This window comes from Ostrinia nubilalis, chromosome 3, assembly GCF_963855985.1.
Source record: "Ostrinia nubilalis chromosome 3, ilOstNubi1.1, whole genome shotgun sequence".
Lineage (NCBI taxonomy): Eukaryota > Metazoa > Arthropoda > Insecta > Lepidoptera > Crambidae > Ostrinia > Ostrinia nubilalis.
Genome location: NC_087090.1, coordinates 8,785,411 through 8,809,515, shown reverse-complemented (window position 1 = coordinate 8,809,515; position 24,105 = coordinate 8,785,411). Strand labels below are relative to the sequence as shown.

Sequence of the window (24,105 nt, the reverse complement as noted above, 5' to 3'; positions counted from 1 at the left end):
CGTATTTCTATGTCCATGTTTTTTGCTAATTAAAAAAAAAGGGATTTACAGGTAAAATACACAAATACAAATTTCAATCTATTAAAGTAATCTAATAAAACACTGCATTGCCTAATTGTCTATATGTATGATTCGCACGCACCTGTATATTTATTTAGTAATCAATAAAAGTGAAGATTACTAAAATGCTGATATGTTATGATAAAGCTTACTTTGAGTCCCATTCACGTACTTACCTACTTTGAAATACTTGTATGATAAATGCATGACTTGCATTTTAACTTGTCACTTGTGCTGTTACTAATGTCAAGCGAAATATCAAGAAATAGGTAACAGTGGAGACATGATGCCTACAGATAATTTGTAGTTCGACTTACTTTTTTTTTTGGATGAAAAATAACTGTCGCTATTGTCTTGTTAATTAGAGCTAACAAGTTATGTTAAGAGTTTAATTAGTGAGGGTTAGCAAAGAAAAAATGAAGATTTTTCCGGCTTAAGACCGCCCTACTCGTGTTCTAAGACTGTTGTTGTTATAGGTACTCCAGTTTAATTTTGTCTCAAGTTAAATATATAACACAAATTAGCTCCAATATTTAGGGTGGATTCGACCAAACAAGAGTAAATATTAATCTCAGAATAAATCGTCAGTTTTGACATATTTCCCACACTGAAACTGTCAATGAGCCAGTTATACCAGGAGTTATTCTCGGATAAAACTTTGGTCGAATCGGGCCTTAGTGTTATAATAAGTGTATCTTAGAAAGCGCTAGTATAAGTATAAATGATTTGTATTAAAAAGTGTTATCTTAACGAGTACCGCTGTGTGCAGATACGTGGAGTGCGTGATCCACGCTGCGCCCGTGCGCGGCTCGTCGTCGGAGGAGGCCGGCTCCGTCATGTGCGTCATCCGGCGCTGCGAGGACGCGTCGGCCGCACTGCTCCCCGTCGACGGCGGCCCGCCCGCCATCGCCGCCAAGCCCTCCGACAACATCGTCTTCAGGCTGGACAGCAACTTCACTGTGCTATGTCAGTATCTATCCCGCCATAACTACCTCATATCTAAAACGTGTCGCTGTCTAACGCTAGCAAACGAACCCATTTACATTCCCATTTCCCAAACATCACACAAAACTGGGGCACTCTTGATTAATTCAAAACTTGTTTTGATACTATTCGATAGTTCTGTTTTTATACTCAGATTCTCACCAACAAAACTCGAGATGAATTGTTTTGACTATGTTGGACATTTTTTCAATGCATGCAATTACACCGATAACGAAGTCCGACAAACACAATTTTGTGATAAATGACGTAAGGAGTGCCAGTGGCCCCCTTCCTTACCGAATCGATCCGCTCGTGTATTAGTAGAGGAACCTTGACTGACAGTACCTGTTTCTTTGTTTCAGCCTGTGATTTGAGTGCCGTGGAAAACTGTGTAAACTCTCCCGTGTCTCTCGTGGGTACTCCCTACTTGGAACTGATCGAAACTAGTGATCGTAATCGTGTGATTTCTCACCTGCGAGAAGCTCTGTGCTACCCCGCGCCGCCCGCCATCAGCGACCCCTTCCGGCTGCGCATCGCGCCCGGCCGCGCCTGGATCAAGGTCAGCGCGCGCTCGCGGCTGTTTCGGGCCAAGCCCACCTCCGGGGACCCCGACTTCATAATGTCCACGCACACCGTGCTCGGCGACGAAGAACTCGACCTCCTCGAATCCGAGACCCCCCGGCCGACCGTCGGCGGCCCGCTCATGTCCTCGGTCGCCAACGGCGAGTCGTCCGCCTGCGAGCGCTTCCGCTCCCCGATGAGCCCCGCCGAGCCGCCCTTCTCGATCAACGACTTCGACCTCGAGCCGTGGGCGTCCACGTTCCAGCTCACCGACATGTCCAGCGACGACTCCAAGGACCGCAAGGACACCGCGTCCGAGGGCCCGTCGACGCCGCTCACGCCGCGCGCGCCCTCCACGCCCGGCGAGCCGCCCGCCGAGGAGCCGAACCGGCTGCGCTCGCTGCTCAGCAAGAAGCCGATGGCGGCCGACGGCATGAACTCGAACAACCGCATCCTGAAGGACCTGCTGAAGCAGGAGGACGAGGAGGCGACGGGCAGCGAGACGTCGGCGCCGCACACGCCGCTGACGCCGCTCACGCCGGCCGCGGCGCTGTCGCCGCTGCACCAGGCGCCGCGCGCGCCGCCGCACCCGCCGCACCCGCCTCACCCGCCGCACCCGCCGCACCCGCCACAAACGTCGCATCAGCCGCATACTTCGCACGCCGGCCCGACTCATGCGACGCATAATCTTCAACAGACTCACAACTCGGACGTCCTATTGAGGGTTGGTATCATTTTTCCTTTTGATTTACAAAAGTTTTGAGTTTTTGACACTGTAATTAATATTCCAAGGCACAACTTAATTTTGCTGACTAAAATTAAGTAAACGTTTAAACAGACTCACTAAGAGCTTACAAATATTTTTTTCGCTATAGATTTTGGTCTTCACTTAAAATTTTTTAATCATGTTTTGGTGTCAACCACTCAATGTTAAATTTTCATTTAAATAATTTTCAACATCTTAAATTTTCATACGCAAATAGTTGTGTAGTAGGGTGTGGTTATTACTATTAGTTGGTAAAATAGTAGCCTAATAATAAAAACATTATTATAACCAAAATAAAAATATTTAGAAGATACCACTGCTGTTACTTCAGGTGTTATTTAAAACTGTCATCTAATATGAGTATAAAACTCATAATCATTACTCACTCATACTTCCGTGTCTTTTATTTAGTCTCCTCACTTGTAAAAATGTGTGGGTTGCAATAATTGAGACTCATCGACACACAACTGCCGTTGCTCTGTTATAAATCACATGAGAATCAAAATTAATGGTCTTGGTAACAGTAAATTTGATTGGATCCTACTCAATGTTGCAAAAAGATCTAGAAAAATATGATTCCTAAACGAACGAAATGACCACAATAGCAATTAACTTGGGTGACGAGCTTAAATAAAACATATTTAATTGAATTTTGTGGAGTTTTAAATAAACACTAATTTAACTTACTTGTGAAATTAATTGGCACACTAGTCATTGGAGCAGGAATTTATTGATAACAATATGTAAACAACACACCTAGGTTTTAAAAATAACAAATTAAAGCGTAATATCGTAATGACGATACTTAACCATACCAACAGCGTAGTATGCTGCACATAAAATGTATTAACTTGATAGTTTATCAAATACTTTTTATTAAGACATACTTAAAACACAATCTCTACAATAACAATACCGACTTAATTGAATTAAAATGGCTGATACATTTCAGTTTATGGCAGGGGCAGATACAAATTGCCACTCGTTGCTGTTAGACCATCTGTGAAAGTTACGTGCGTGATTGATTGTTTTTAATAGACAGATTACTAGGCTTACACGCATACATACCTTGGATGCAACGGAGTCACGTCCAACTTATCAACAAATGTCATTTATTAGCGCAACAAGAAGTCGAGTGATTGTGAATTTAAATAATTTATATGGAAATTGAATATGAGACGATAATCTCTGCTTAACCTTACATCGTTATTGAAAATGACACCGTTTATCTGCTTCGTATTAACATATTAATTGAACATGATACACTGAAATTCTGATTCAGCTAAGATTGATCACCCATAGCATAATCTTGCAGCGAGATGACAAAATGAAACATTTTTATGTTATTTACCATGAAATCTGTTCCATCATTAGTGTCCTCATTATAGAGGTCGTGTACATGTCGTCAGACCTCTTCAAATAGCATAGCGAAATACGTCTTCCTTCTTTCTTTCTTCTCCATTCAACAGCCAGGCCTTAAGTGTTTATGCACTGTGTTTTAGATACTGAATGATAAGTCTGACGAGGACGCTGAAGAAAGAAGGAATTCGGGGGACGGGGGTCGTAGCACGTCACAACCGAGCGCCCTTCTGTCGCAGTTGCTGTCGAGCAGCAACGGGCCCTCGGGCAACGGCCGCGCGCCCGAGGGCACCGACCACTACCTCGAGAAGATCGCCGGCGTCAAGCGCAAGCTGGAGGAGGCCAAGGCCAACGCCAGCAACGCCAAGCGCGCCTCGCTCGACACGCAGCAGCAGGTAACTATCTAACAAGTATTTATCTATCTAAGTTTTGAACGAGTTGGCGCGAATGGATTAACAATGCATTGGCACCTGTCCTTTGAGATGTAACTTCCTCTTACTTAAGTAGGCACGTATATTCTACTCGTGGCGTATGTGCAATCAGCGGCAAATAATCCGTGACACCCAAAGCGGAAAAAAGTTGACAACACAACCATTCAATCGAAACAAAGACGTTGTGAACTTTTTTACTACTTTGGGTGTCACGAACTATTTGACGCTGACTGTTCGACCCTATTTTCCTTTTCTTCTATAGGTACTCTCTAAATCAACATGTTTATAGACCACTTAAAAGGCACTTAGCCAATATAATTGTCTCATGAATTAGCTTGGCACCGTGTTCATGGTCCATAAATGAAGACATTTACAATAATTTATCAATTGTTTACTGTTACGATCGAATTGAAATATTTGCCTGGCTCCATGGTATCTGAACCTGATTGTTACACTTTGATATTACTTAAAATCTAAATATGAGATTCATATAACTTGTTTTACCACATACTTTCTAAATTAGTGAAACATCTACAAAATAATATAAAGAAAACATTTGAATTGTTTTCGAAATGCAACCGTAATAATGCTTTAATTTCGCTCTAGTTCGTTTGCAGCGGTCTATTGAGCCTAACAAAATCAAATACATTCCTTTGTTGATGAATTTGCGCAATACGATTGCATAACTGCAGCTAGAAATTTTAAATCAATGAATAAACAGTAAGAAAATGATAATTTCGTTTTAATAAATAAGTTTTTTTCCACGCGAGATAAGTAAGTAAACTGCAGTTGTGTCAATTAGGTTGGGTACGGCGATAAATCTTCAACTAAAAATATAATTTTACGACGAGTGTCTGTCTTGCGAAATGTTCGTAATTAATTGTTTTACCAACTATCAACAGGCAGCGTGTAGTGGGCCGTCCAAATTAGAATATCGTTTTTATTTTCACTTTATGAATACTAAGATCATGGGGCTATGATAATATTTGGTCATTTGTTAAAACTAAGGTGAAACAAATACCCTATTTACAAACTCTGATTTTTTATCATTGTCGGGGCCGAATTTTATTTACGTTGAGTTTAATAAATACGAAATGTTTGTATTTGTGTACAAAAATCTTTACGGAATGTAATTGATTTCGTTGGGCTTTGTATACATTAATTGTATTTAACTGCCCCGAAATTAAACAATCAAAACAATGTAACCTTAGATTAGAACAACGCTTTGTCCCAGAATCTACAAGGACGCCTTGAAATTAACGCCTCAACAACGCCTCAACGATTGTAGAGGTGCTAGCCGACAGAAACAATTGACTTTCTATTGTTTCTGCGTACGACAATGTTGATTGAAATAAGAGTTCATCTAATCCAAAAAGTGTTGTTACTTGGCGCGGGTGTGTACTATTTTTGTTATGAAGCAGACGAGAAATGTCGCACGCCCCGTGCTGGTTACATAGCAAATGTGAATAAATACTTTAATTGTTTAATCCAAGTGCCTAATATTTATATTCCTTCTACATTTAATAATACTATAAAAAATCAAGTATATGTACTTATTTGTGTATTAATCCATTCGCGCCAGCTTGATTTAAATTAATTGTCTAATAAACTTTTTTTGAGGCATGACTTGACATGATTATAATATTGTAGTCCACCAGACTAAATGAGGCAGAGGTAAATGGAAATATCGATCGATAAATTTTCGAATTTGTTAAAGAAATATTAAAAAGAAATTTTAGTATCCATTCCTTCAAAATTAAACTTTTTTTTAACCACTATCAGCCTAAACAGATTCGTGAGAGAATCATCAGAGTCAAAATTACGACTGATGTTTCCACCTGCGACTGTTAACATTTACCCTGGTCGGCTGCACGATTAGCGGTACTATAAACCCTAGGCTTCGGTTGAGTTGACGTTGTCGGTTAGATGAAAATTGGCTATAACTCGTAGAGATACCGTGAATCCCGCGCGTTAGTGTCCAAATCGGTGCAAAGTAAAATTGTCTATCGGTAGGTTACCTCGAGCGCTGTCTCTGCCGCCTCTTCCACGCCATCATCGACGGCGTCCAGCCAAGCCTCTAGCATGAGCCCTTTATGTCAGAAGAATCAGATCCTGGTGTCACTGCTGGCGCGGCAGCAGACGACGCCGACGACGCCGCCGCCGCTGCCAAATCCGAACCTGCGCGCGTACGGCGCCGGCGTGCGGCCGCGGCCGCCGCACCTGGCGCACCACGCGCCGCACCCGCCGCACCACGCGCCGCACCACGCGCCGCACCCGCCGCCGCACCAGCCGCCGCACCAGCAGCACCCGCCACCGCATCCGCAGCACCAGGCGCCGCCGCAGCGACACCTCTCCACGCTCTCCACTATACTCACGGCGAATGCGTAAGTTTATTTGTGGTTTTTGTATACGTATAATCTTACTGTTCGGTGCCGCTAACACGGTTTCTATAATCTCGAATCAGCCCATAAGTTTCCCACGCTGCGTTTTCCGGGACGCTTAAGTTGCTCCATAAGTTTCATTCTCATTGCGAAGCTGGCAATGACAATGATAGACCCCAAAATATAGAAGCTGTATTACGGCGCAGACCCTTTGGGCAAATATCAACTGAATTTTAAACATCAAAATTTTATTTGCGTTAGTAATTTTTTCTTAAATTCAAATAAAATTATTATCTATATTATGGCTGTTCAAGTATAACCTGTATTTATTCCCGCAGCAGTCGAGCCAGCAGCGTGAACGGTGGCCCAGGGCCAGGCACAGGGCAGGTGTCCACGGCGTCATCGGTGGAGTGCTCGACAGCGAGCCTGCACACGCATAGCCATGCTACACAGAGTCACCTGCAAATGGTGCTGCAAAGCGGCGGCATGCGGCCGACCTACGCGCCGCCGCCTGCGCCCGCGCCGCTGCACTACGCCACGCCCGCGCCGCACCATAGCTACAATAATACGCCGCAGTAAGTAAAGCCCGGTCTGCGAGCACGTAGAATTTTGTCCAATGACCCCAAACTACCCATCCTTATCGCTCGTGCGTGATTATATTGCTGTCGCGACTGTGCGACGGGCGCCCGCAGTGAGTGTGCGAGCGCGACAGCAACATAAGCGCGAGCGATAAGGAGCTTAGGGTCATTGGACAAAATTCTACGTGCTCGCAGACCAGACTATAGTTAACATCTCACTGTTATTTGAGGCAACAAGAGCCGGCTTCAGAGTTCCAAATCGAGCGTCGGGAGTTTGATCCCCTCGATCGCTGGAATGTTGAGGATAACCCACAATATTTTCACATATAATGTAGCCCCAGCAAAAAGCGACTTCTATTGTCGCTGTATTTGAGAGGATACTGCCGTTTATACCAAGTATTTGCTTTATCAGCCCTGGGACACAGTATAATAAAAGACAATATTTATGTAGAATTTCCACAATAACCGCTCCTGTGCCGCCCTTTGTCCAGCAGTGGACGTTATTTGGCTGAAACAGAAGTTAATCCATTAGAAATCTTATTTTGACTTGTATTTTAGCATACATAAGATCGCTATAGCTTTTAAGACTGTTCTAAAATTGAACGTTTATTTGTATTTGCAGAAGCAGTAGTTCGCGTACTCAAGTCGGGTCTGGCGACAGTGAAGTGCCCAGCGATCAGACTCTGTCGGACCTCCTGGATGAGGTCATAGACAACATGCCTGATGCAGATCGCTCGGCTCCTGAGGTCAGTACACGAAATTATTCGCGCACACATTCACCCAGAATATGGCCTGCAAAATATATTGTTAATGTCATGTAATTGATTAATAAGTGTGTATTATTTATACATAATATTTTATGTCCATCAAGCTTATTCGTAATTTTTTCGACAGGGTGTAAAGGAGAATGCAATGACAATGATAATGGCCATAAGGCAAAGTTTAATGCAGTGCGAGAACGCCAGCAAGAGCCCTGTGTCGAGTCCCGGGACCCCGCCTGTGTATCCTGTACAAAGCCCGGTAAAGATTATGCGATTGTACGCCATTGTATATTCTTATCGTTTTGAACTAACGAGCATGAGAAATACAAAACATTGTACACCACATCACAATTTATATGCGTCGGATTTTATGCCTGACGAAGCCATTGATGGTAAAGTCGTTTTTATGGTAACAATACCAGGCTAAATCTCGGCATGGTATATCACCTAAGGAAAGATCAACCACACTATAATTATAGGTATCAGATCACCATTTATGTATTGTACACGGCTGTTTAGTATAACATCGTCGGTGGCAGATTAATGTGGTCCTAAAATCTTCGATACCTTGTCTCCAGTCCTGTATGCATCTTCGATTCTCACAACTAAATAGCCGTTTACTATTACTATTAATATGCATGTCTTCTTCTTATCATAATAACTAGATTCATTCGTGTTGGTCTAACATGCTAATATTATCTGCTGAAAACCGATCCCTATATCATATTGCTTCATTTAGCCATACATATTTTATTTACGCTCCGTTAGTATATTCATCGTTCTTATGTTTTTGTTGTGTGGCCTGTTCCTTCCTTTTATAACTCTGCACCCTCTCTATGCAATGATCATGTGGAAAGGGTTCATTAACATCACTATGTTTCCGGACTCGTTCCGGACTTGTTCTCAGTTCTCAATGTTCACGTGGAAAACATCGCAAAAACATCATGGGTCAAAGTTATATTATAATTTTTAGCGTTAAGAGCGTTTACGTCTAGCGTGGCATGTCAAGTTTAGGTAATTTCGATGCTATTTTTATTCACACTAAAATAATTGTGACTGTGTGCGTGTTCTCACGCTCTATAGTCAAACGAAAATACTTTGATCCACCATCGTAAAAGTGTGCCAGGCTGTCAAGTGACAGCTCAAGGAAACTATAAAATCTTCAAATCTTCCAACACCGACTCCATAATTATAAATCATGGTATACATTAGTCCTAATAAATAATAAATACATAAATTATTTATCAAATAGTAAATTATCAAAGGTTTTTTACTATTTTGAGAATATTTTATACAGCCTATGTTCAGCAGAAAAAAATTGAATTTTAATGGTGAGAGATTTTTTCAAATCGGTTCTATTCAAAACAAACTTTTCCTGTTAACTATTCTTTTTTTATCCGGAAAATGCATAACATTTCATACCCACCAGCTGCGGGGGCAGCTAGTGGGTTATGTGGGGTTCTTCCTACCAGAAGGTGGGTAGCCCCTACACCCACTAAAAACCTGACTGTTTCTGCCATGATCCATATGAGTGATATGAGGGAACGCGGGACATCGCCATTGGCTGTTGCCTGTAGCATTCGTCCTTAGCCGCCACCAGACACCTCCATGTCTAGCGACCGAGGCCTGTTAGGAAGGGACAGTTGGAGACCATAAGCTGTCCTCTTGCGCCCAGGGTGTCGGCGGCGGATAACCGGAGTGTCGGCTGAGGCCTCTCGCTCCCGCTTTCTACTGCTTCTTTCTGTGAAAGATCACTTTCACAGAAAGTAAGCACACTATACTATAAGATTATTTGTCTCATAAGAATATATTTTATACTAATGTAGATATTGTTTCCGAAAGCGAGCGGGTTCATTCCGTACTGTACGCTTCATGCGTTCTCTAGCAAAAGCTGAAAATGAGTGTTCTGCCATTTTGAGGGTAGTGTTTATACTGAGGTCTTTGCTTTTTGCATCGCTGCGGCACACATCACTCTGACGCAGGGAACTATTTGAAACGCTAGTCATCTTTATCTTCTGTTGTTTCGTCACTTTTGTTATGTTGCAACTGTTGAAATTATTACTAACCTGTGTAACAAAATACCAGTGGTGTTTCTTGACTAACTAACTTTATTTCGATATTGAATTGAATTTCAATAGCAACTATACATAATGTGTGCGTTAAAAGCATTAAAAAAGTGTGTGTTACAACAAATAAACAATTTATCTATCTATCTCACGCCTCTTCCCGATTGGTAGGGAGAGGTCATTTCCAACCGCCGCTCGTTCGCTTAGGCTGGGCACTGTTGGAGCGTGTCAGTCTGCTGCGGTGACTCACGTGCCAAGACTGCAGTGTTAACTGACAACCATCTACAGGCTCTCGGCCTATACGATGGAGGAATGGCCCGAAGCACCCATGGCCCGGTAGAACCTGGGTCGCCCTATGTGTGAGGCGATCATGCCGTCGCACCCACTCCTCTAATACAGGCAGAACTGCCTCTATGGTGCGACGTAAAATTTGGCTGACGGCCAGGCGTACCCTTCAGCACTCTAGGGCCTAGATCCTCAAGCCTCTACCTTTTGGTTTTCACCTCTCGTGGTGCACGTACACGTACATTTCCCCTTGGGACCTATGGTCACCTCGCAACTGGCGTCTATTCTCGGTTGTCGACACTAGCTTTGTCGCCACTGAGGATAAATGGCATAAATAATATCGATTGTCACCAGTGGCGACACATACTTTCCCAGTTGTAGCTACAGGCTTTCTCACAACTTATGACAAATTAGAAAAATACATCCCAATTATGCCTAGTGGGGACGTACACAAATATTGAGGCAAATGTCATCGTGCATGACATACGTAAAGTAAAAGTCAAGTAAGACCAGATGAATACAAATATTATTAATTTTATTTTGAACTAGCGGCCGCCCGCGACTTCATACGCGTGGACCTCGTTTTACTCCTTAGTTCGTAAAATCTGTTGTTTGATATCATGTTGATAGATGGCGTTTCACGGCTTCCCCGCATGAATATTTACGAACGTCAAAAACAGTAGTTTGTCCAGCGCTGTAGATTTTAACCAATGACGATAGATTGCGCTTTTTAGACACGTCTTATTTATTTATTGAAATTTATTTGTCACATATCGTCATAAATTATAGCCTATATGTTAATCTGGGTTATAAACAATAATACTGTAAAGTTTCAACAAAATCCGTTCAGTAGTTTTTGAGTGAAAGAGTAACAAACATCCAGACATCCAGACATCCAAACTTTCGCATTTATAATATTAGTAGGAAGGATAGTAGGATTGTTATACGTCGCCACTAATGACAATATTTTTTTCCCATTTATCCTCAGTAGGGACATAGTCAGTGTCCACAACCGGGAATAGACGGACTGCGGATACTATGCGGTATCCACGAATTACCTCAGCCTGTGCCTCAGTGATATCATGCGTTGCGCTTTTTTCAACAGTAGGATGCTCCACGACTACACAGCACTGTGCCATACTCGAGCCCCATATAGGACCAACGCGCGACGCAAAAGTATAGTCAGCGACTCAGTGCGGCCGGGCCTCCGAGATTAGGCATCAACCGGCTTAGTGCGCCGGCGGTAGCCAAAAGCTGAGGGGTGAGACGATTCAAGTGGCCGTCAAATGACCACTGTCCAACTAACTAAAATCCGAAGTACCTACCGCAAAGATTTTCCGACTGTAATATGTTGTGTATGTTCCCCCTACAACTAGGTGGGACCCTGCTGGCAGAGCATTCCTATTAGGTAACTATTCTGTAACCACCTATTTATGGCAAATAAATTGTTAGTATTATTCCTCTTTATAATATTAGTATACATACATAACTTGCTGTTCCAAATTTTCGTCATTCGTTTTCGTTTCATCGCTAAAAATAACTTAATTTTATTTTTCATTACGTCTAAAATAGAATTTGTTGTAAAAATAGACTGTAATGAAAAATAACAATAAAATATTTTGATTACCACGTGATCGCAAAATCTACCACCAAGATTTTGCGGATACACTATAAAAGTCCAGCTACCTGTCAAAGATCAACGTACGCGTGACACATGTCAGCAGAGCACCGAGCGACGTGACCTCACTCTGGAACGCCTCGAGGCGGACTGAATTTGAACGATTCGTCCGCGGCGATTTATAGTACTTTTCAAATACTCATAGAAAAAAAATTCCAATGAATTATTTTAAATTTCAAGGTAAATATTTTAGATAAGATATTCTTCTATAATATTAAGCTATTTTTGTGTTGAATAAAGGAAGAATATTGGTGAAAAAATCACTTTGATTTTTGGGTATTTCACGTTCTTTTAATTTGTGATTTCTTATTTTAAAATGCTTAAATCTAAAAATTTTCTCAGATAACTATTTGCCCAAGGATCTATGCTATAGGATATAAATGTTTGTTAAATCGTTTTCACAGTATTTTTATACAAATTTCAGCTTGTAAACTGACGCTAAAGTGGAAATTTACAAAACCTGTGTGGACTTATCTTGATAGAATTCTTAAATACTAAACTAATCGCAATATTTTCTCAATTAACTATTTAGACGACGAAATTGCCTAACTATTTATGCCTATAACATATTTGTAATATTACTGGTTAATGATTGTAACGAGTTGAAAAAGTACTGTTTTTGCGCCAAACGGCGTAAACGCTCTTAATAGTTGCATCTCAAACTAATTTGAAAATTATAATCGTGGGTTCAATTCCCGCCTTAGGCAGTTCGATTTTTTCAAGTTATTTATAATTTTCAAATCATGGGACATTATTACCATAGAAAAGTTAAACTAGCTATTTAACTTTAGCTAGTTTAATTTTTACAAATAAATAAAAAGTTCAATGCGCGTTTAACTTTTTGTGTCAAGGGCCATGATGTTTTCCGGACGCTTCCTAAAGCCCGGTCCGTGAGCACGTAGAATTTTGTCCAATGACCCCTAGCTACCCATCCTTATCGCTCGCGCGTAATTATATTGCTGTCGCGACTGCGACTGGCACCCGCAGTGAGTGTGCGAGCGCGATAGCAACATAATTACGTGCGAGCGATAAGGATGGGTAGCTAGGGGTCATTGGACAAAATTCTACGTGCTCACAGACCCGACTATAGTTTAACTTTTGTCAAGGCCCATGATGTTTTCCGGACCCTTCCTACCTGTTCTCAAACTCTCAAAGTATGTTTCCTTCACGAGTGTGTATCGTAACAGGGAGCGTGCAACATGGGCGGGGGAGGGGGAGGCGGCGGGGCCGGCGGCGCGCCCATGTTCGGCGGCGCCGACGTGGCGCGCGCGCGGGCCGCCGCCGAGCAGCAGCAGCAGCGCGCGCGGTTGCTGCAGATGCAGCGGCAGCAGCAGATGCTTGTGTCGCCAGAGGTAAGTGAACTTTTATGCACTTGTAATAGGTGCGATTTTGTAACAAAACGAAAATAGTCCCATAAGACGCTTCCCAATCCCTAATTTTTAAGTGACCCCTACGTAAACAAAATTCATATTATTTGTCACCATACGGGTCACTTAAAAATTAGGGATTGATGGTGAAAACGGGCATTAGCATTTTATCGGGCATTTCTATGTAATGTTACGTTCTTATGAATAGTGTACTATTGCGAACCAAACGTTTTCACCCGTATTGTAATACGGGTGAAAACGTTTGGTTCGCAAAGGGTGAACACTAGAACATTTTATAGAGCGACTCGTTCTGTTACAAGTAAATGCTCTAGTCTATACTCACCTTTATAGAAATAAAAGTGTAGGTAAATTGCCGAGTAAATAAATAAGAAGAAAAATACCAAGTCTTCAGTCGTGTTTCTAAGGCCCGTATTACGAAACAACAAGCCTTGAAACTCGATTCAATTAAATCATTCAAAAGAATCAACTTTTGATTGAAATTGAATCTAGTTTTAAGTAACATTATTGAATTAAAAATATGGTCCGCTTACAGGCTGCCGAGCAACCTCAACAGGACTTAGGCTCTACAATTAGCGCCCTAGTCACCGCCACACCGCCTAACGTCGCGCTTACGCGTACGGATTATTCTCATTTATATCACCCATCAAGTGAGTAGCTTTTTGAATTGAAATCTATTTAGAGAGGGAGACTTTAACAAAATGATAAAAAATACTAATTATTTTTCAGATCAAATGGGTTCAAATTATGGTACAAACAAAATTACCTCGTCCCAACAAAACCCGATGCTGAGTCGACAACTAAGTGTAAGTACTTGAATTTATCACTACCTAGCTTTTGCGAGTTGTCATTGTCAAGGGTTATTCCTCATTTGGCCGAGCCGCTCATTCGCCTTAGCATGCTCAAGTGGATGCAAGGCAATATTTAGTTTTTTCTGTGGAACTTGACTAAGAGTTGAAACTAGGTTAAAGGCCAGTGACAAACGCTAACTTTGTCTTCGCGACTTCACGTACGCACGCGTCACGTTCTCGCTACCACTTGCAGTGCTATTCGCAGTATAATCGTTGTGCGACCGGAAAACGCATGAAATGAATGAACGCACGCTTGCGCGGGACCAGGGCCGCCTTTAACATACTGGGGGCCTTTCAGGGTACTGCCCAGGGATTTAGGGAATAAGGGGGCCATTTTTCGACGCCTAGTGTGAAAATGACATTGGCTCATCACTCATTAGTCATTCTCGTGTTGTGCAGGGCTCAGGGTCGGGCGGGTACGCGCACGGCGTGGCGCTGGCGGGCGGCGTGCACACGCCCATGACGCCGCAGTACCACCGCGCGCCGCGCCCGCAGCTAGGTAACCACACTGTCTAGCCCAGTCACCCCACCTAACCCGTCCCTATTGGGTGTATGCATCATTTTTATTGTACTAAACCATTCAACTAATACGAAGAAGATGAAATGATGCTCGGATCTCTAATCGTAAGATCTGACAACTTAAAAATCTTGCATACATCCAATTTTTTTTCCATATCTAATCCCATTTAACTCAATTGTGTGATTTTTTAATGAATTACCTACATCAAATAAAATATTTTTCTAATGATTTATTTCACTCTCGTGGTAAAGGAGGAAGGGATGGTAAATAATGAAAGATAATTTAAAATCTTCAGTCTGATCCAATGGTTTCTTTTGTATGGTATGCTTCTTATTGAAAATATTACTAAATTTCTTTATAGGTAGATATAGATTAGACTAGTTTCGTCGAACGATTGATTTATTTTATATAAACGCATGATCTTCCGAATAAAACATACTCTTCCGCATGCATCGTAGATCGTTAGAATTAGAGTAATTTTTAAATTCGGGTTTGACAAACCTCCCGAAGCCTCGTACCGATTTAAAACTAATTGCATGTCTACTATGGCTTCACTACTCGATAGTTCCTCTATACAGTACCTCTAGTACGAAAAACTTTCGAGTTCGTTTCGTTGCGTATTCAAAGTGTCATCGAAAAATTTTGTATGAAAAATTAAACAGCGCCCCCTAGGGCGGCTATAATATAGGGGGCGCTGTTTAATTTTTCATACAAAATTTTTCGATGACACTTTGAATACGCAACGAAACGAACTCGAAAGTTTTTCCTACTAGAGGTACAGGGTAGAAATCGATGACAAAGTTGGATCGGAACAAATATGCCCGTGCCGAGATCTTTTTCATATTGGATGGCGATCGTGTTGAGAAACGGCTCAATTAATATTTACATTTCGCTTGATAAGAGCCGAAGCGCCAATACATTTGAAGTGACTTGTACCTTGTAAAGCAGCATTAATAATAAAGTAGATGGCTTGCTTGCCTTAGTCGAAGCGTGGAATAAAATTGCCTTGTAATTTGATTTAATGTTTATTAATCAATTTACGATTTTCACAAATAGATTGGCATTGTAACTTTAATACTTCAGTAATTGTTTTTATCGTATCGTTTATTATTACAACCGTTATGGATATTTTTATTACATCAGCCTTCGATAATGCTTGCACACAAATGCACGGGCTCTTATCGCGCGTACTGTAGTTCTTATTCGTGATCACAACCGAGGGCTGCGTGAGGCGGCGGTAGGTAGGTGCATTTCGGGCGCGCTTTCGAGGTAGTGGTAATAACGCGGCGTGTGTGGCAGTGGGCGGCTACTACGAGGACGGCGGCGCCGGCTACTGCGGCGAGTACGCGCGGCGCTCGCACCACCCGCCCCACCACCCGCCGCACGACTCGCAGATGCCATGTGAGTACTCATCGACGACCCGTTCCCATCTCGCTCACCGTACTTCACCGCCACAAACATACAGGGTGGAAACGATAAGTGATCTCACTCGATAATTTCTAAACCATACAAGATATCGAAAAACTGGTTACTGACCCTGAAAGTGCTTTACGAACTCTTTCAAACGGTACCAATAACAGGTTACAGAATAAACTGGAAGTATCTGAAAATTCAATGTTTCCAGCTTCCATACTAAATGTATGCCAACCACACAATATTAAGTGTAATTTTTTAAAATGAAATACCTAATGAACCTAAAAAAACTCGTAAATTGCATTTTTATTTAAAATTATTCAAGGAAAAAATTAGTTTTAAGCTTTACTTGCTATAAAGTGTTGTATCAAGTATCAAGAGATGAGTGCCATGACTGTGGTAGTACTAAATGTATGGGGGATGGAAACATTGGATTTTTGGATAGATCCAGTTTATTCTGTAATTTAATATTGATACCGTTGGATAGAGCTCGTGAAGCACTTTTAGGATCAGTAACCAGTTTTGCGATACCTTCTGTAGTTTTTAATATTATAAGGCTGTACCAAATGTATGGAAATCGGAAACATTGAATTTTCGGATAGATCCAGTTTATTCTGTAACCTGTTATTGGTGCCGTTTGAAAGAGCTCGTAAAGCACTTTCAGGATCAGGAACCAGTTTTTCGATATCTTGTATGGTTTAGAAATAATCGAGTGAGATCACTTATCGTTTCCACCCTGTATACAAATGTTGTGCTAACCGAGGGAACGAGTGCACACCGGACACAGGTCAAAGTTCATCGGACACTGCACTCATACACTATTCAGCACACCGGCACGTGACACCCGAGGTTTATTGCGACATCACGAGTACCTAGATGCGGGTTGCTGTTTTTATCCGTTCGCTAATCTGACTGTCTCGATTAACGACATCTCCGGCTCTTAACTGCACCTGTACATATTTCGTATAATCTGAATACTCACCGATGTTGTTATTGTGACTAATTATGTGTATTTCAAGCGATCTCAATTTTGGCAATCGTATATTCGGAGGTGAGTACTGAATAATATTGGCGAATGGTGTTAGCAGTAAACTTCTAGTAACCGCAGCTCTGCATGACAAATTAATCTCGCACCCCTGGCTTTACGAACTTCGCTTCTGACTACTTTCTTTCCGTGCTACCCTCGAGGAAGCGCATCGGTCGAACGGCAGCACGAACACTATACGTTTGGATCAGTCTGAGGTGGCGAGGCTCTTCCCGAGCGGGAACACGCGATGGTATAACACGTAACTGGTATAACTGTCCAGGCAAGTGGTTAGGTTTCCCATGTTTATATAAATGTCATTATCACAATGATTTGTTAAATTATTGCCCGAGTGGTTAAAATTCACATGTACCAATTTCAAGTTGCTCCGAGACGTACAAGGATCGCCGATGTGTGTTTTAATCGCGTGTATTGCACGGTTTACACAGGCGCCGGCAACGGAGGCGGCGTGGTGAGCGGCGCGGGAGCGGGCGCGGGCGCGGGGGCGGGCGCGAACGCGGGCGCGGCGGGCGGCACGTCGGAGTACGTGCGCAACGAGCTGCGCGCCGTCGTGGGCGCGCGCTCCGCCCGCCCCGACCTGCAGCCGCAGATGCAGTCGCCCGACCTCGACCCCCTCATGACCTTCGACATGCCCGCCTCTGGTGAGTTACTCTCTCATTCCTCTACGACTCTGCTGCCTGCGAGCTCGCCTGTGGAGTATTCCGACGGAAGTTGAGTAAATGAATACCCAAATGTATATCCAAGTGTCATAAATCTACGCATATGACCAAATGGACATCTGACTCTTGTATTCGATGAAGTGTCTGTTAGTATGGATATCGGTGTACATATCGATCGTAGAAAGAATCTCGGCTAGTGATCGACTAACAATGGGTCCAATGTCGACTTCCCATATCGCTACTGTCGATGGAGTTTGCAGCATTAAGGCTATTCGCGCACGGGTGACTTTTTGTCATGGTGACACCGTATACCTTTCTCTTTTACTAGAAAAAGAGAGACAATGTAGTACTTATCTATGGAGACAAACTGTCACAGTGACAATTAAGTCAGCCGTGCCCGCGCGCCGTTATAGGACACCGAGCAATATCAAGGCAACGTTTTACAAGCCACGGACGAGTGTAATATAATGTATGGACGATAAGGAATAATTTTTTGGTGTATTTATTTACTACATTTTATATTATTTGTAACTAACCAAGAAAAAACTAACTTTTCTTTTTGGTGTTACCTTTTTTCATGAAAAAGAAAAGTTCGTTTATATTTTACCTTATATTATATTCAAAGAAAAATGATATGATATAGAATATAAGCGTAATTAATAAGGCTAAATTTCAGGATATTTGTACAGTATGGAAAAATAACCTGTCTGATCCATACATGCCATAACATCACATAAGATGACACATCTACCTATTCTATAGGATGTAAAGTTGCCAAAAAGTAATAAAATGTTAAAAGTTTCCGAACGCGTTGTATGGGCATTGTCAGTGCAGTGGAGAAACTCACTGGCAATGTATTGGTGTGTACGTACGTAGGTGGCGGCAGTTCGGTGGGGGCGCGGGCCACCGCGACGTCGGCAAACACGTGGGAGTCGCAACAGAGCACCCCGGTAAGCTCGGATCGACCAGCGGGTCCAACCATTTAGTCACTCCACTTACTTTTGTATCGGTTTCATTATTTTTTGTAGACAACCTATAATTATTACGTATTGAGTCTGCTCTGCTGCGTGTGTTGTCGAGTCGATCATCTTGATACTTAGTGCTGACTTAGAGAAGTGCGCCAAAGTTTACTCATCATTTATATCTTTGCCATTTTATGTGCCTACGTTCAAAGTTCAAGTTGAACTAATTTTCAAATAACAAGTATGGAGTTGAGTTGGTGCATTTCAAAAATTATATGAAGCTTTTGTGATGTGATGTGTAATAATATTTCTTGAACTAGTGGTCTATTTTATTATCTAAGTACTCTATTTTCAAACCTTTTTAGAGGTATCAATAATAAGTATATGATACAATCACTATGCTTTTAGGATTTTAACTATAAGAAACGTTACTCGAATTTTGGGAAACTCGCATGTGCTGACGATAAACTGGTGAAGGTTTTGTGATGTTGTAGTGTTAATACAATACAACACAACAGTATTATGTTTTCGCCATAGTTAGTATGCTTATTACTGCTTTTGAAGTGTTGTATTAGCGGGAAGTTATTTCATCATTGAGTTCTGTAGATATTCAACAATTGATTGCATGATATTACTTAAACCTTCCGAGTTTGTCGGACAATCAAATATTTCCGCAGTTTACGCAACAGGTCGCTAAATAAAATTAACGTTAAACATACATACCTACTTGAAAATGCGCTGATTTGTTCATGCATGCATGTCAAAATGTATAGAGCCTTGATAAGAACTGCCAGTCGGCTATTAGCCATCCGCTTTAGGAAGCGGCACTGAGTAGAGAAGCCTGCGCTCTCAATTGCTGCAGGACATTAATCCTGTTTCAATTTTTGATTACGTTACCTAAATATGTTTAGTGATTTAATTATATTTAGCGATTTCGTGAAATGACGCCCTCAATTTAACATTCAAAATGTGGCGAGACTGACTTAATTATATCCATAGTAAGAATCAAAAGATAAATAGGTTTATCGAAATATAAAAAAGCTATACATTCTTACCCCAAATTAGTTAGTCTCGTTACATGCATATTACACTAGAAAAAAACACCCACAGCCAAACATTATTCTTTCATTCGCTTTGGGTGCTGTCCAGTAAAGTTCAAGGTATATTTTTTGGTAATTTAAAATATCGCTTTCAAAAAAAGTGTCGACGTCCCAGTAGCAAGGGGACACGATCACTGCAAAAGGGTGATCCAAAATCATAATTTTTACATCGTGGTCAATTAATAATTTTCTATGCTAATCATTAGTGCATTTATGTTTCGGTAAAGGCACACAGCTCAGTGAAGGTTTATGTGCGCAGAGTACTACGGAGGCGGGCTCGGCGGAGGCGGGGGCGGCGGCGGGCGGTGATGAGACGCCGGCGCCGGCGGCGGCCGGGGCGGCTGGGGCGGCCGGGGCGGCTGGGACGGGCCCGGGGGCGGCTAGGGCGTCGCTGCTGCAGAAGCTGCTCTCGCAGTAGGCGCCGGCCCGGCAGCCGGCGCTCCGCCGCTCGCTGATGTTTGCATTTATTATTTTCTCGCCGTTCCCGGTGGACGATCATCGACGATTATATTCGATTCCACCGTAACCGACGTCGTTCCGAGTTACGGTCTACGTGGTACCTCTACGGCTGTAAATCTCACGTTTGTGAGAGTAATATAGTACACGTATTTATAAAACGTCTTTTAATGTAGTCTAGTAGTGCTAGTGATATTTCGAGTTGTAAAAATCGTTTCGTTGACGACTTTTTGTCTTATGTTTTATTTTCGGACGATCGCATAGGATTGACTTTGAAATTTCTGTATCTATATCGAGTATATTTTAACGAACTACGAAATACGAAGGTAGCTTCCTGCGTCTAAATAAACAATATAATTGTCTTTTTTTAATATACATGAAAATGTACAATAGAAATATACCGCGTGCAATATTGTATAGAAATAAACACATATTTTGGCGTTGTGAACGTTATGTATTATAGTGTGAAAGTCAGATGTTACCTGTTATGACAAAGTAATTTGTATTATAGTATATGATGAAACGGGAATGAAAAGGTTTTCTCACTAGAGAATATTATTTTGTAAGTGTGTAAATAATATGTTGTTAAATTATAGCTGTTGCTTTATTGTAAATATTTTGTTAAAATATTTCATTGTGTTTTATGTATAATTTTCGTGTAACTTTTAAACCTTTAATTGATATTGATTAAAACATATTTGCTTACTTTATGAGTTTACAAATTATAACTTTAATTTGCCCATGAGTTTAGTTTTAGGACGACGTTTGTGGTGTAGACTTTGTAATCACAGATATACGAAAAAAAAAACTACTTTATTTTCAAAACATCTTAATTTTATAAAATTAAAGTTAAATTGTTTTTAAAGGAAACGAATGAAGTTATTCAGTTGAAAAATTCTCAATAAAATTATTAATTTTATATTGATAAAATCTTAGCGTATGTCTTGACAGTGAAGTGATACATGTTTGGTGTATATTATAAGCGGCAGCGTATTTTGAAATGATAAAATCTCTGAAAGGGATTTCTGTTCTGACTACAGTCCGACAGCTGTTGCAAACGTCGACTGTTTTTTTGGTACTGATGACTAGTAGACAATCTAAAATGATTGCAAATTACGGTGCTAGTGCCAAAAAAGTGTCAGAAAAGTTTTGGTCTTAGCTTTATCTTATGTATTGTATCTGTGATTATAAATAGAACAGAGCTGAGTAGATGAATTCTTACCTATTATGTTTCTTTTTCATTATAATTTCAATTGATTACTTCACAGTCTTATTTAACCAATTGTACGATATGCTGACAGTAATAACCTACAAAGAAAAAACTACGTATATGATGTAGAAAATTACAGTTTTTTTTTCATCCAAAAACCTCTTTCAAATCACTGGTTGTATAAAGTAAATTATGATGTAATACCACTTTGTCGCCAGAAAAGATGAATGAACGTTTTATCTATGGGGGAAATAAAATGCTAGATTATTACGAACCAGATTTAAAGAGGAAAATGTATGTTCGGTGTCATTTATTTCTAGTACGGTAAATATAAAATTAGGCACCAAAATTACCAACGTTTCTGCAATCTTTTGAGATAGCAATCTAATTACTGCTATCCTGAAAGTTCAAAATTATTTTGGAAAAGTTATAAGTGTAGAAAATGCACAACGTATAAAAAATAATTATAAATTACTAATTACGTGTAAATTAAACTTATAATCTTACGATGATTCTATTCTACTAAGGATTTGTGAAAATGTAATCAAGGAAGGATCAAAACAAGATAAAATTTAAAATAATGTGATTTGAATACTGCCCATCCAAACAGTTTAAATAGTTCCCATAACTATTCTATTTGGGACCATAAATAGTAAACTTCAAAGCAAACAACACCAACTATTAGATAACTATCTATTTTGTACCACCTTATTTCACATTCGCATAGTGTTTCTTCCTTGTATGGTTAAAATTGGGTAGGGTCTTACGATTGTTGTAACATGTAAGTAAGTGGTACATAAACGATAAAAATGTTGGTGGAGTGTATGTATACATGGTAAATGGTATATTAAAATTTAAATGTGAAAGAAGTAATTTTTATAGAATAACTCCAGTAATTGTGACTGAATAAAATGTTTCATAATTCTCCAAAATGTTATAGCTTTTGCAAGGGCAAGAACTTAATGCGGTCTTAAAGTACTTAACTATTTGAGGGCTGGCTTATTTTTGTGATCTATCTGGTTTCTTCACAAGATCCTAATGTAGACTAGTATCCACATTTAAGAAGTATATTGTGATGTGTTATATTACCTACCTATAATGACGAACGTACAAATATGTTAGAGTACCGTGAAGCCGAGTTAAACAAAAGAACAGACTTATAAATATAGAAATATTTTTGTACCATTGAGGAATAAATAAATAGTTCAGACACGTAGGTTACTGACCAATTAATTTCAGCTGTAATTGAATTAAAGTAAATCTGAAAGTTAAACACGCCTAAGACTAAAATGTACGGAGTCCCAGCTGTAGTAATTTACACTTCATTCCATTTTAATTTATTGGTAGGCAGTTCATAGCGTTGTACAATAGGTAGACGTCGAATCAATAAAGTACAAGTAAAGGCCTTTTGAAGTGACAACATTGAAGTAAACCTACGTGATATGAATTACGAAGACTTGTGTTATCGAATCGCTAGTGGAACAGCATCTAATGCATTCAGCCTTCTCAATAAGATGTTTAATGTACATTGTACACATAGAAAGGTTATATTTTTTGCATATTTACGAGAGCGTAACTAGATGATGTAATCAATAACTAAATACTATGATGTATGGAAAAACGTCCATTGCATGTAATACCATTGGTTTCCCGATATTAATAATGTAAATAAGACGAACTGTTACGAATGATGCATAGGTGCCTGAAGTTAAAGATAAAATATTTTTTCAATTTCACCTAAATGTATGAAGAAATAATAAATTATTATAAAATAAAAGGAATTAGAAAATACACACATAAATTAAAAGAATTGTTACTACTATAAAATAAGTACACAAAATACATATATGTGTATTAATTATAAATAAAAAGAAAAAGAATTTTTTTTTGGAAATAATTTGCATTTTAGACTAAAAAAAATATACGAGTTGGTAAATATTCTTGGTTAAAAGTACAGCGTCACTATGTTAATTCCGTAAGTTTTGATTCAAATCTCTTTTAATTAAGCATTGGTAAATATTTCGTCTTCCAAAATAAGAGCAAAAATAATTATACAACGGTAAAACCTCATCAGATCCCTTGTAACTAGAAGGCTAGAAGTTCTGTTCCCTCATCTTATAACTGTTAAAAGTGAACATCAAACTGATACATCTAGAGTTTGTAAAAATATGATATTATTACCAACGAAATAATATTCCTATGATAAGACACATTAATATTTTAATAGTGAGACATCAAATGGGCTTTTATAAATGAATAAAGTATAGATATTACTTGTATGCAAATCGATTAACTTTATATAGAATCTTAGGAAGCTATTCATCTCGATGTGTGTTGGATTTATACCTCATTGTAAAAATCAGTCTGTAGTCATAGTTCAATAATTATTGTACAAACAGCAACCTTAAGCCGCGATATTAACAAAAAACCTAGCCCTTATTTCTTTTCGGACTACGAAATTACACAAATTTTGGTTGAGAAAAAAAAAGTTTTTGATTTTAATTGTTACTTTTAAGAAATTGGACATGTCAGAGTTATTAACGTAATGTCGACAAATATTATTAAGGGCATAAGAATACTAAATATATTACAAT

General features: G+C 40.1%; 1 protein-coding gene across 3 annotated transcripts in view; it reads left to right on the top strand.

The window, feature by feature from the left end:
* The window catches only part of LOC135087835 (uncharacterized), a 29,898-nt gene extending 9,727 nt beyond the window's left edge, over positions 1–20,171 (top strand). The window contains exons 5-18 of one of the 3 annotated variants that reach the window (XM_063982652.1): positions 830–1,026; positions 1,407–2,329; positions 3,874–4,125; positions 6,175–6,545; positions 6,881–7,117; positions 7,743–7,866; positions 8,015–8,140; positions 13,098–13,262; positions 13,831–13,945; positions 14,025–14,101; positions 14,546–14,645; positions 15,966–16,067; positions 17,553–17,765; positions 20,105–20,171. In XM_063982652.1, coding sequence (XP_063838722.1) covers positions 830–1,026; positions 1,407–2,329; positions 3,874–4,125; positions 6,175–6,545; positions 6,881–7,117; positions 7,743–7,866; positions 8,015–8,140; positions 13,098–13,262; positions 13,831–13,945; positions 14,025–14,101; positions 14,546–14,645; positions 15,966–16,067; positions 17,553–17,765; positions 20,105–20,154 — 3,052 coding nt within the window. In that variant the 3' untranslated portion in view covers positions 20,155–20,171. Of the gene's footprint in view, positions 1–829; positions 1,027–1,406; positions 2,330–3,873; positions 4,126–6,174; positions 6,546–6,880; positions 7,118–7,742; positions 7,867–8,014; positions 8,141–13,097; positions 13,263–13,830; positions 13,946–14,024; positions 14,102–14,545; positions 14,646–15,965; positions 16,068–17,552; positions 17,766–18,659 lie in introns of all 3 variants that reach the window. The other 2 variants (XM_063982651.1, XM_063982653.1) reach the window with 2 other exon arrangements.
* The last annotated feature ends 3,934 nt before the right edge of the window (positions 20,172–24,105 follow it).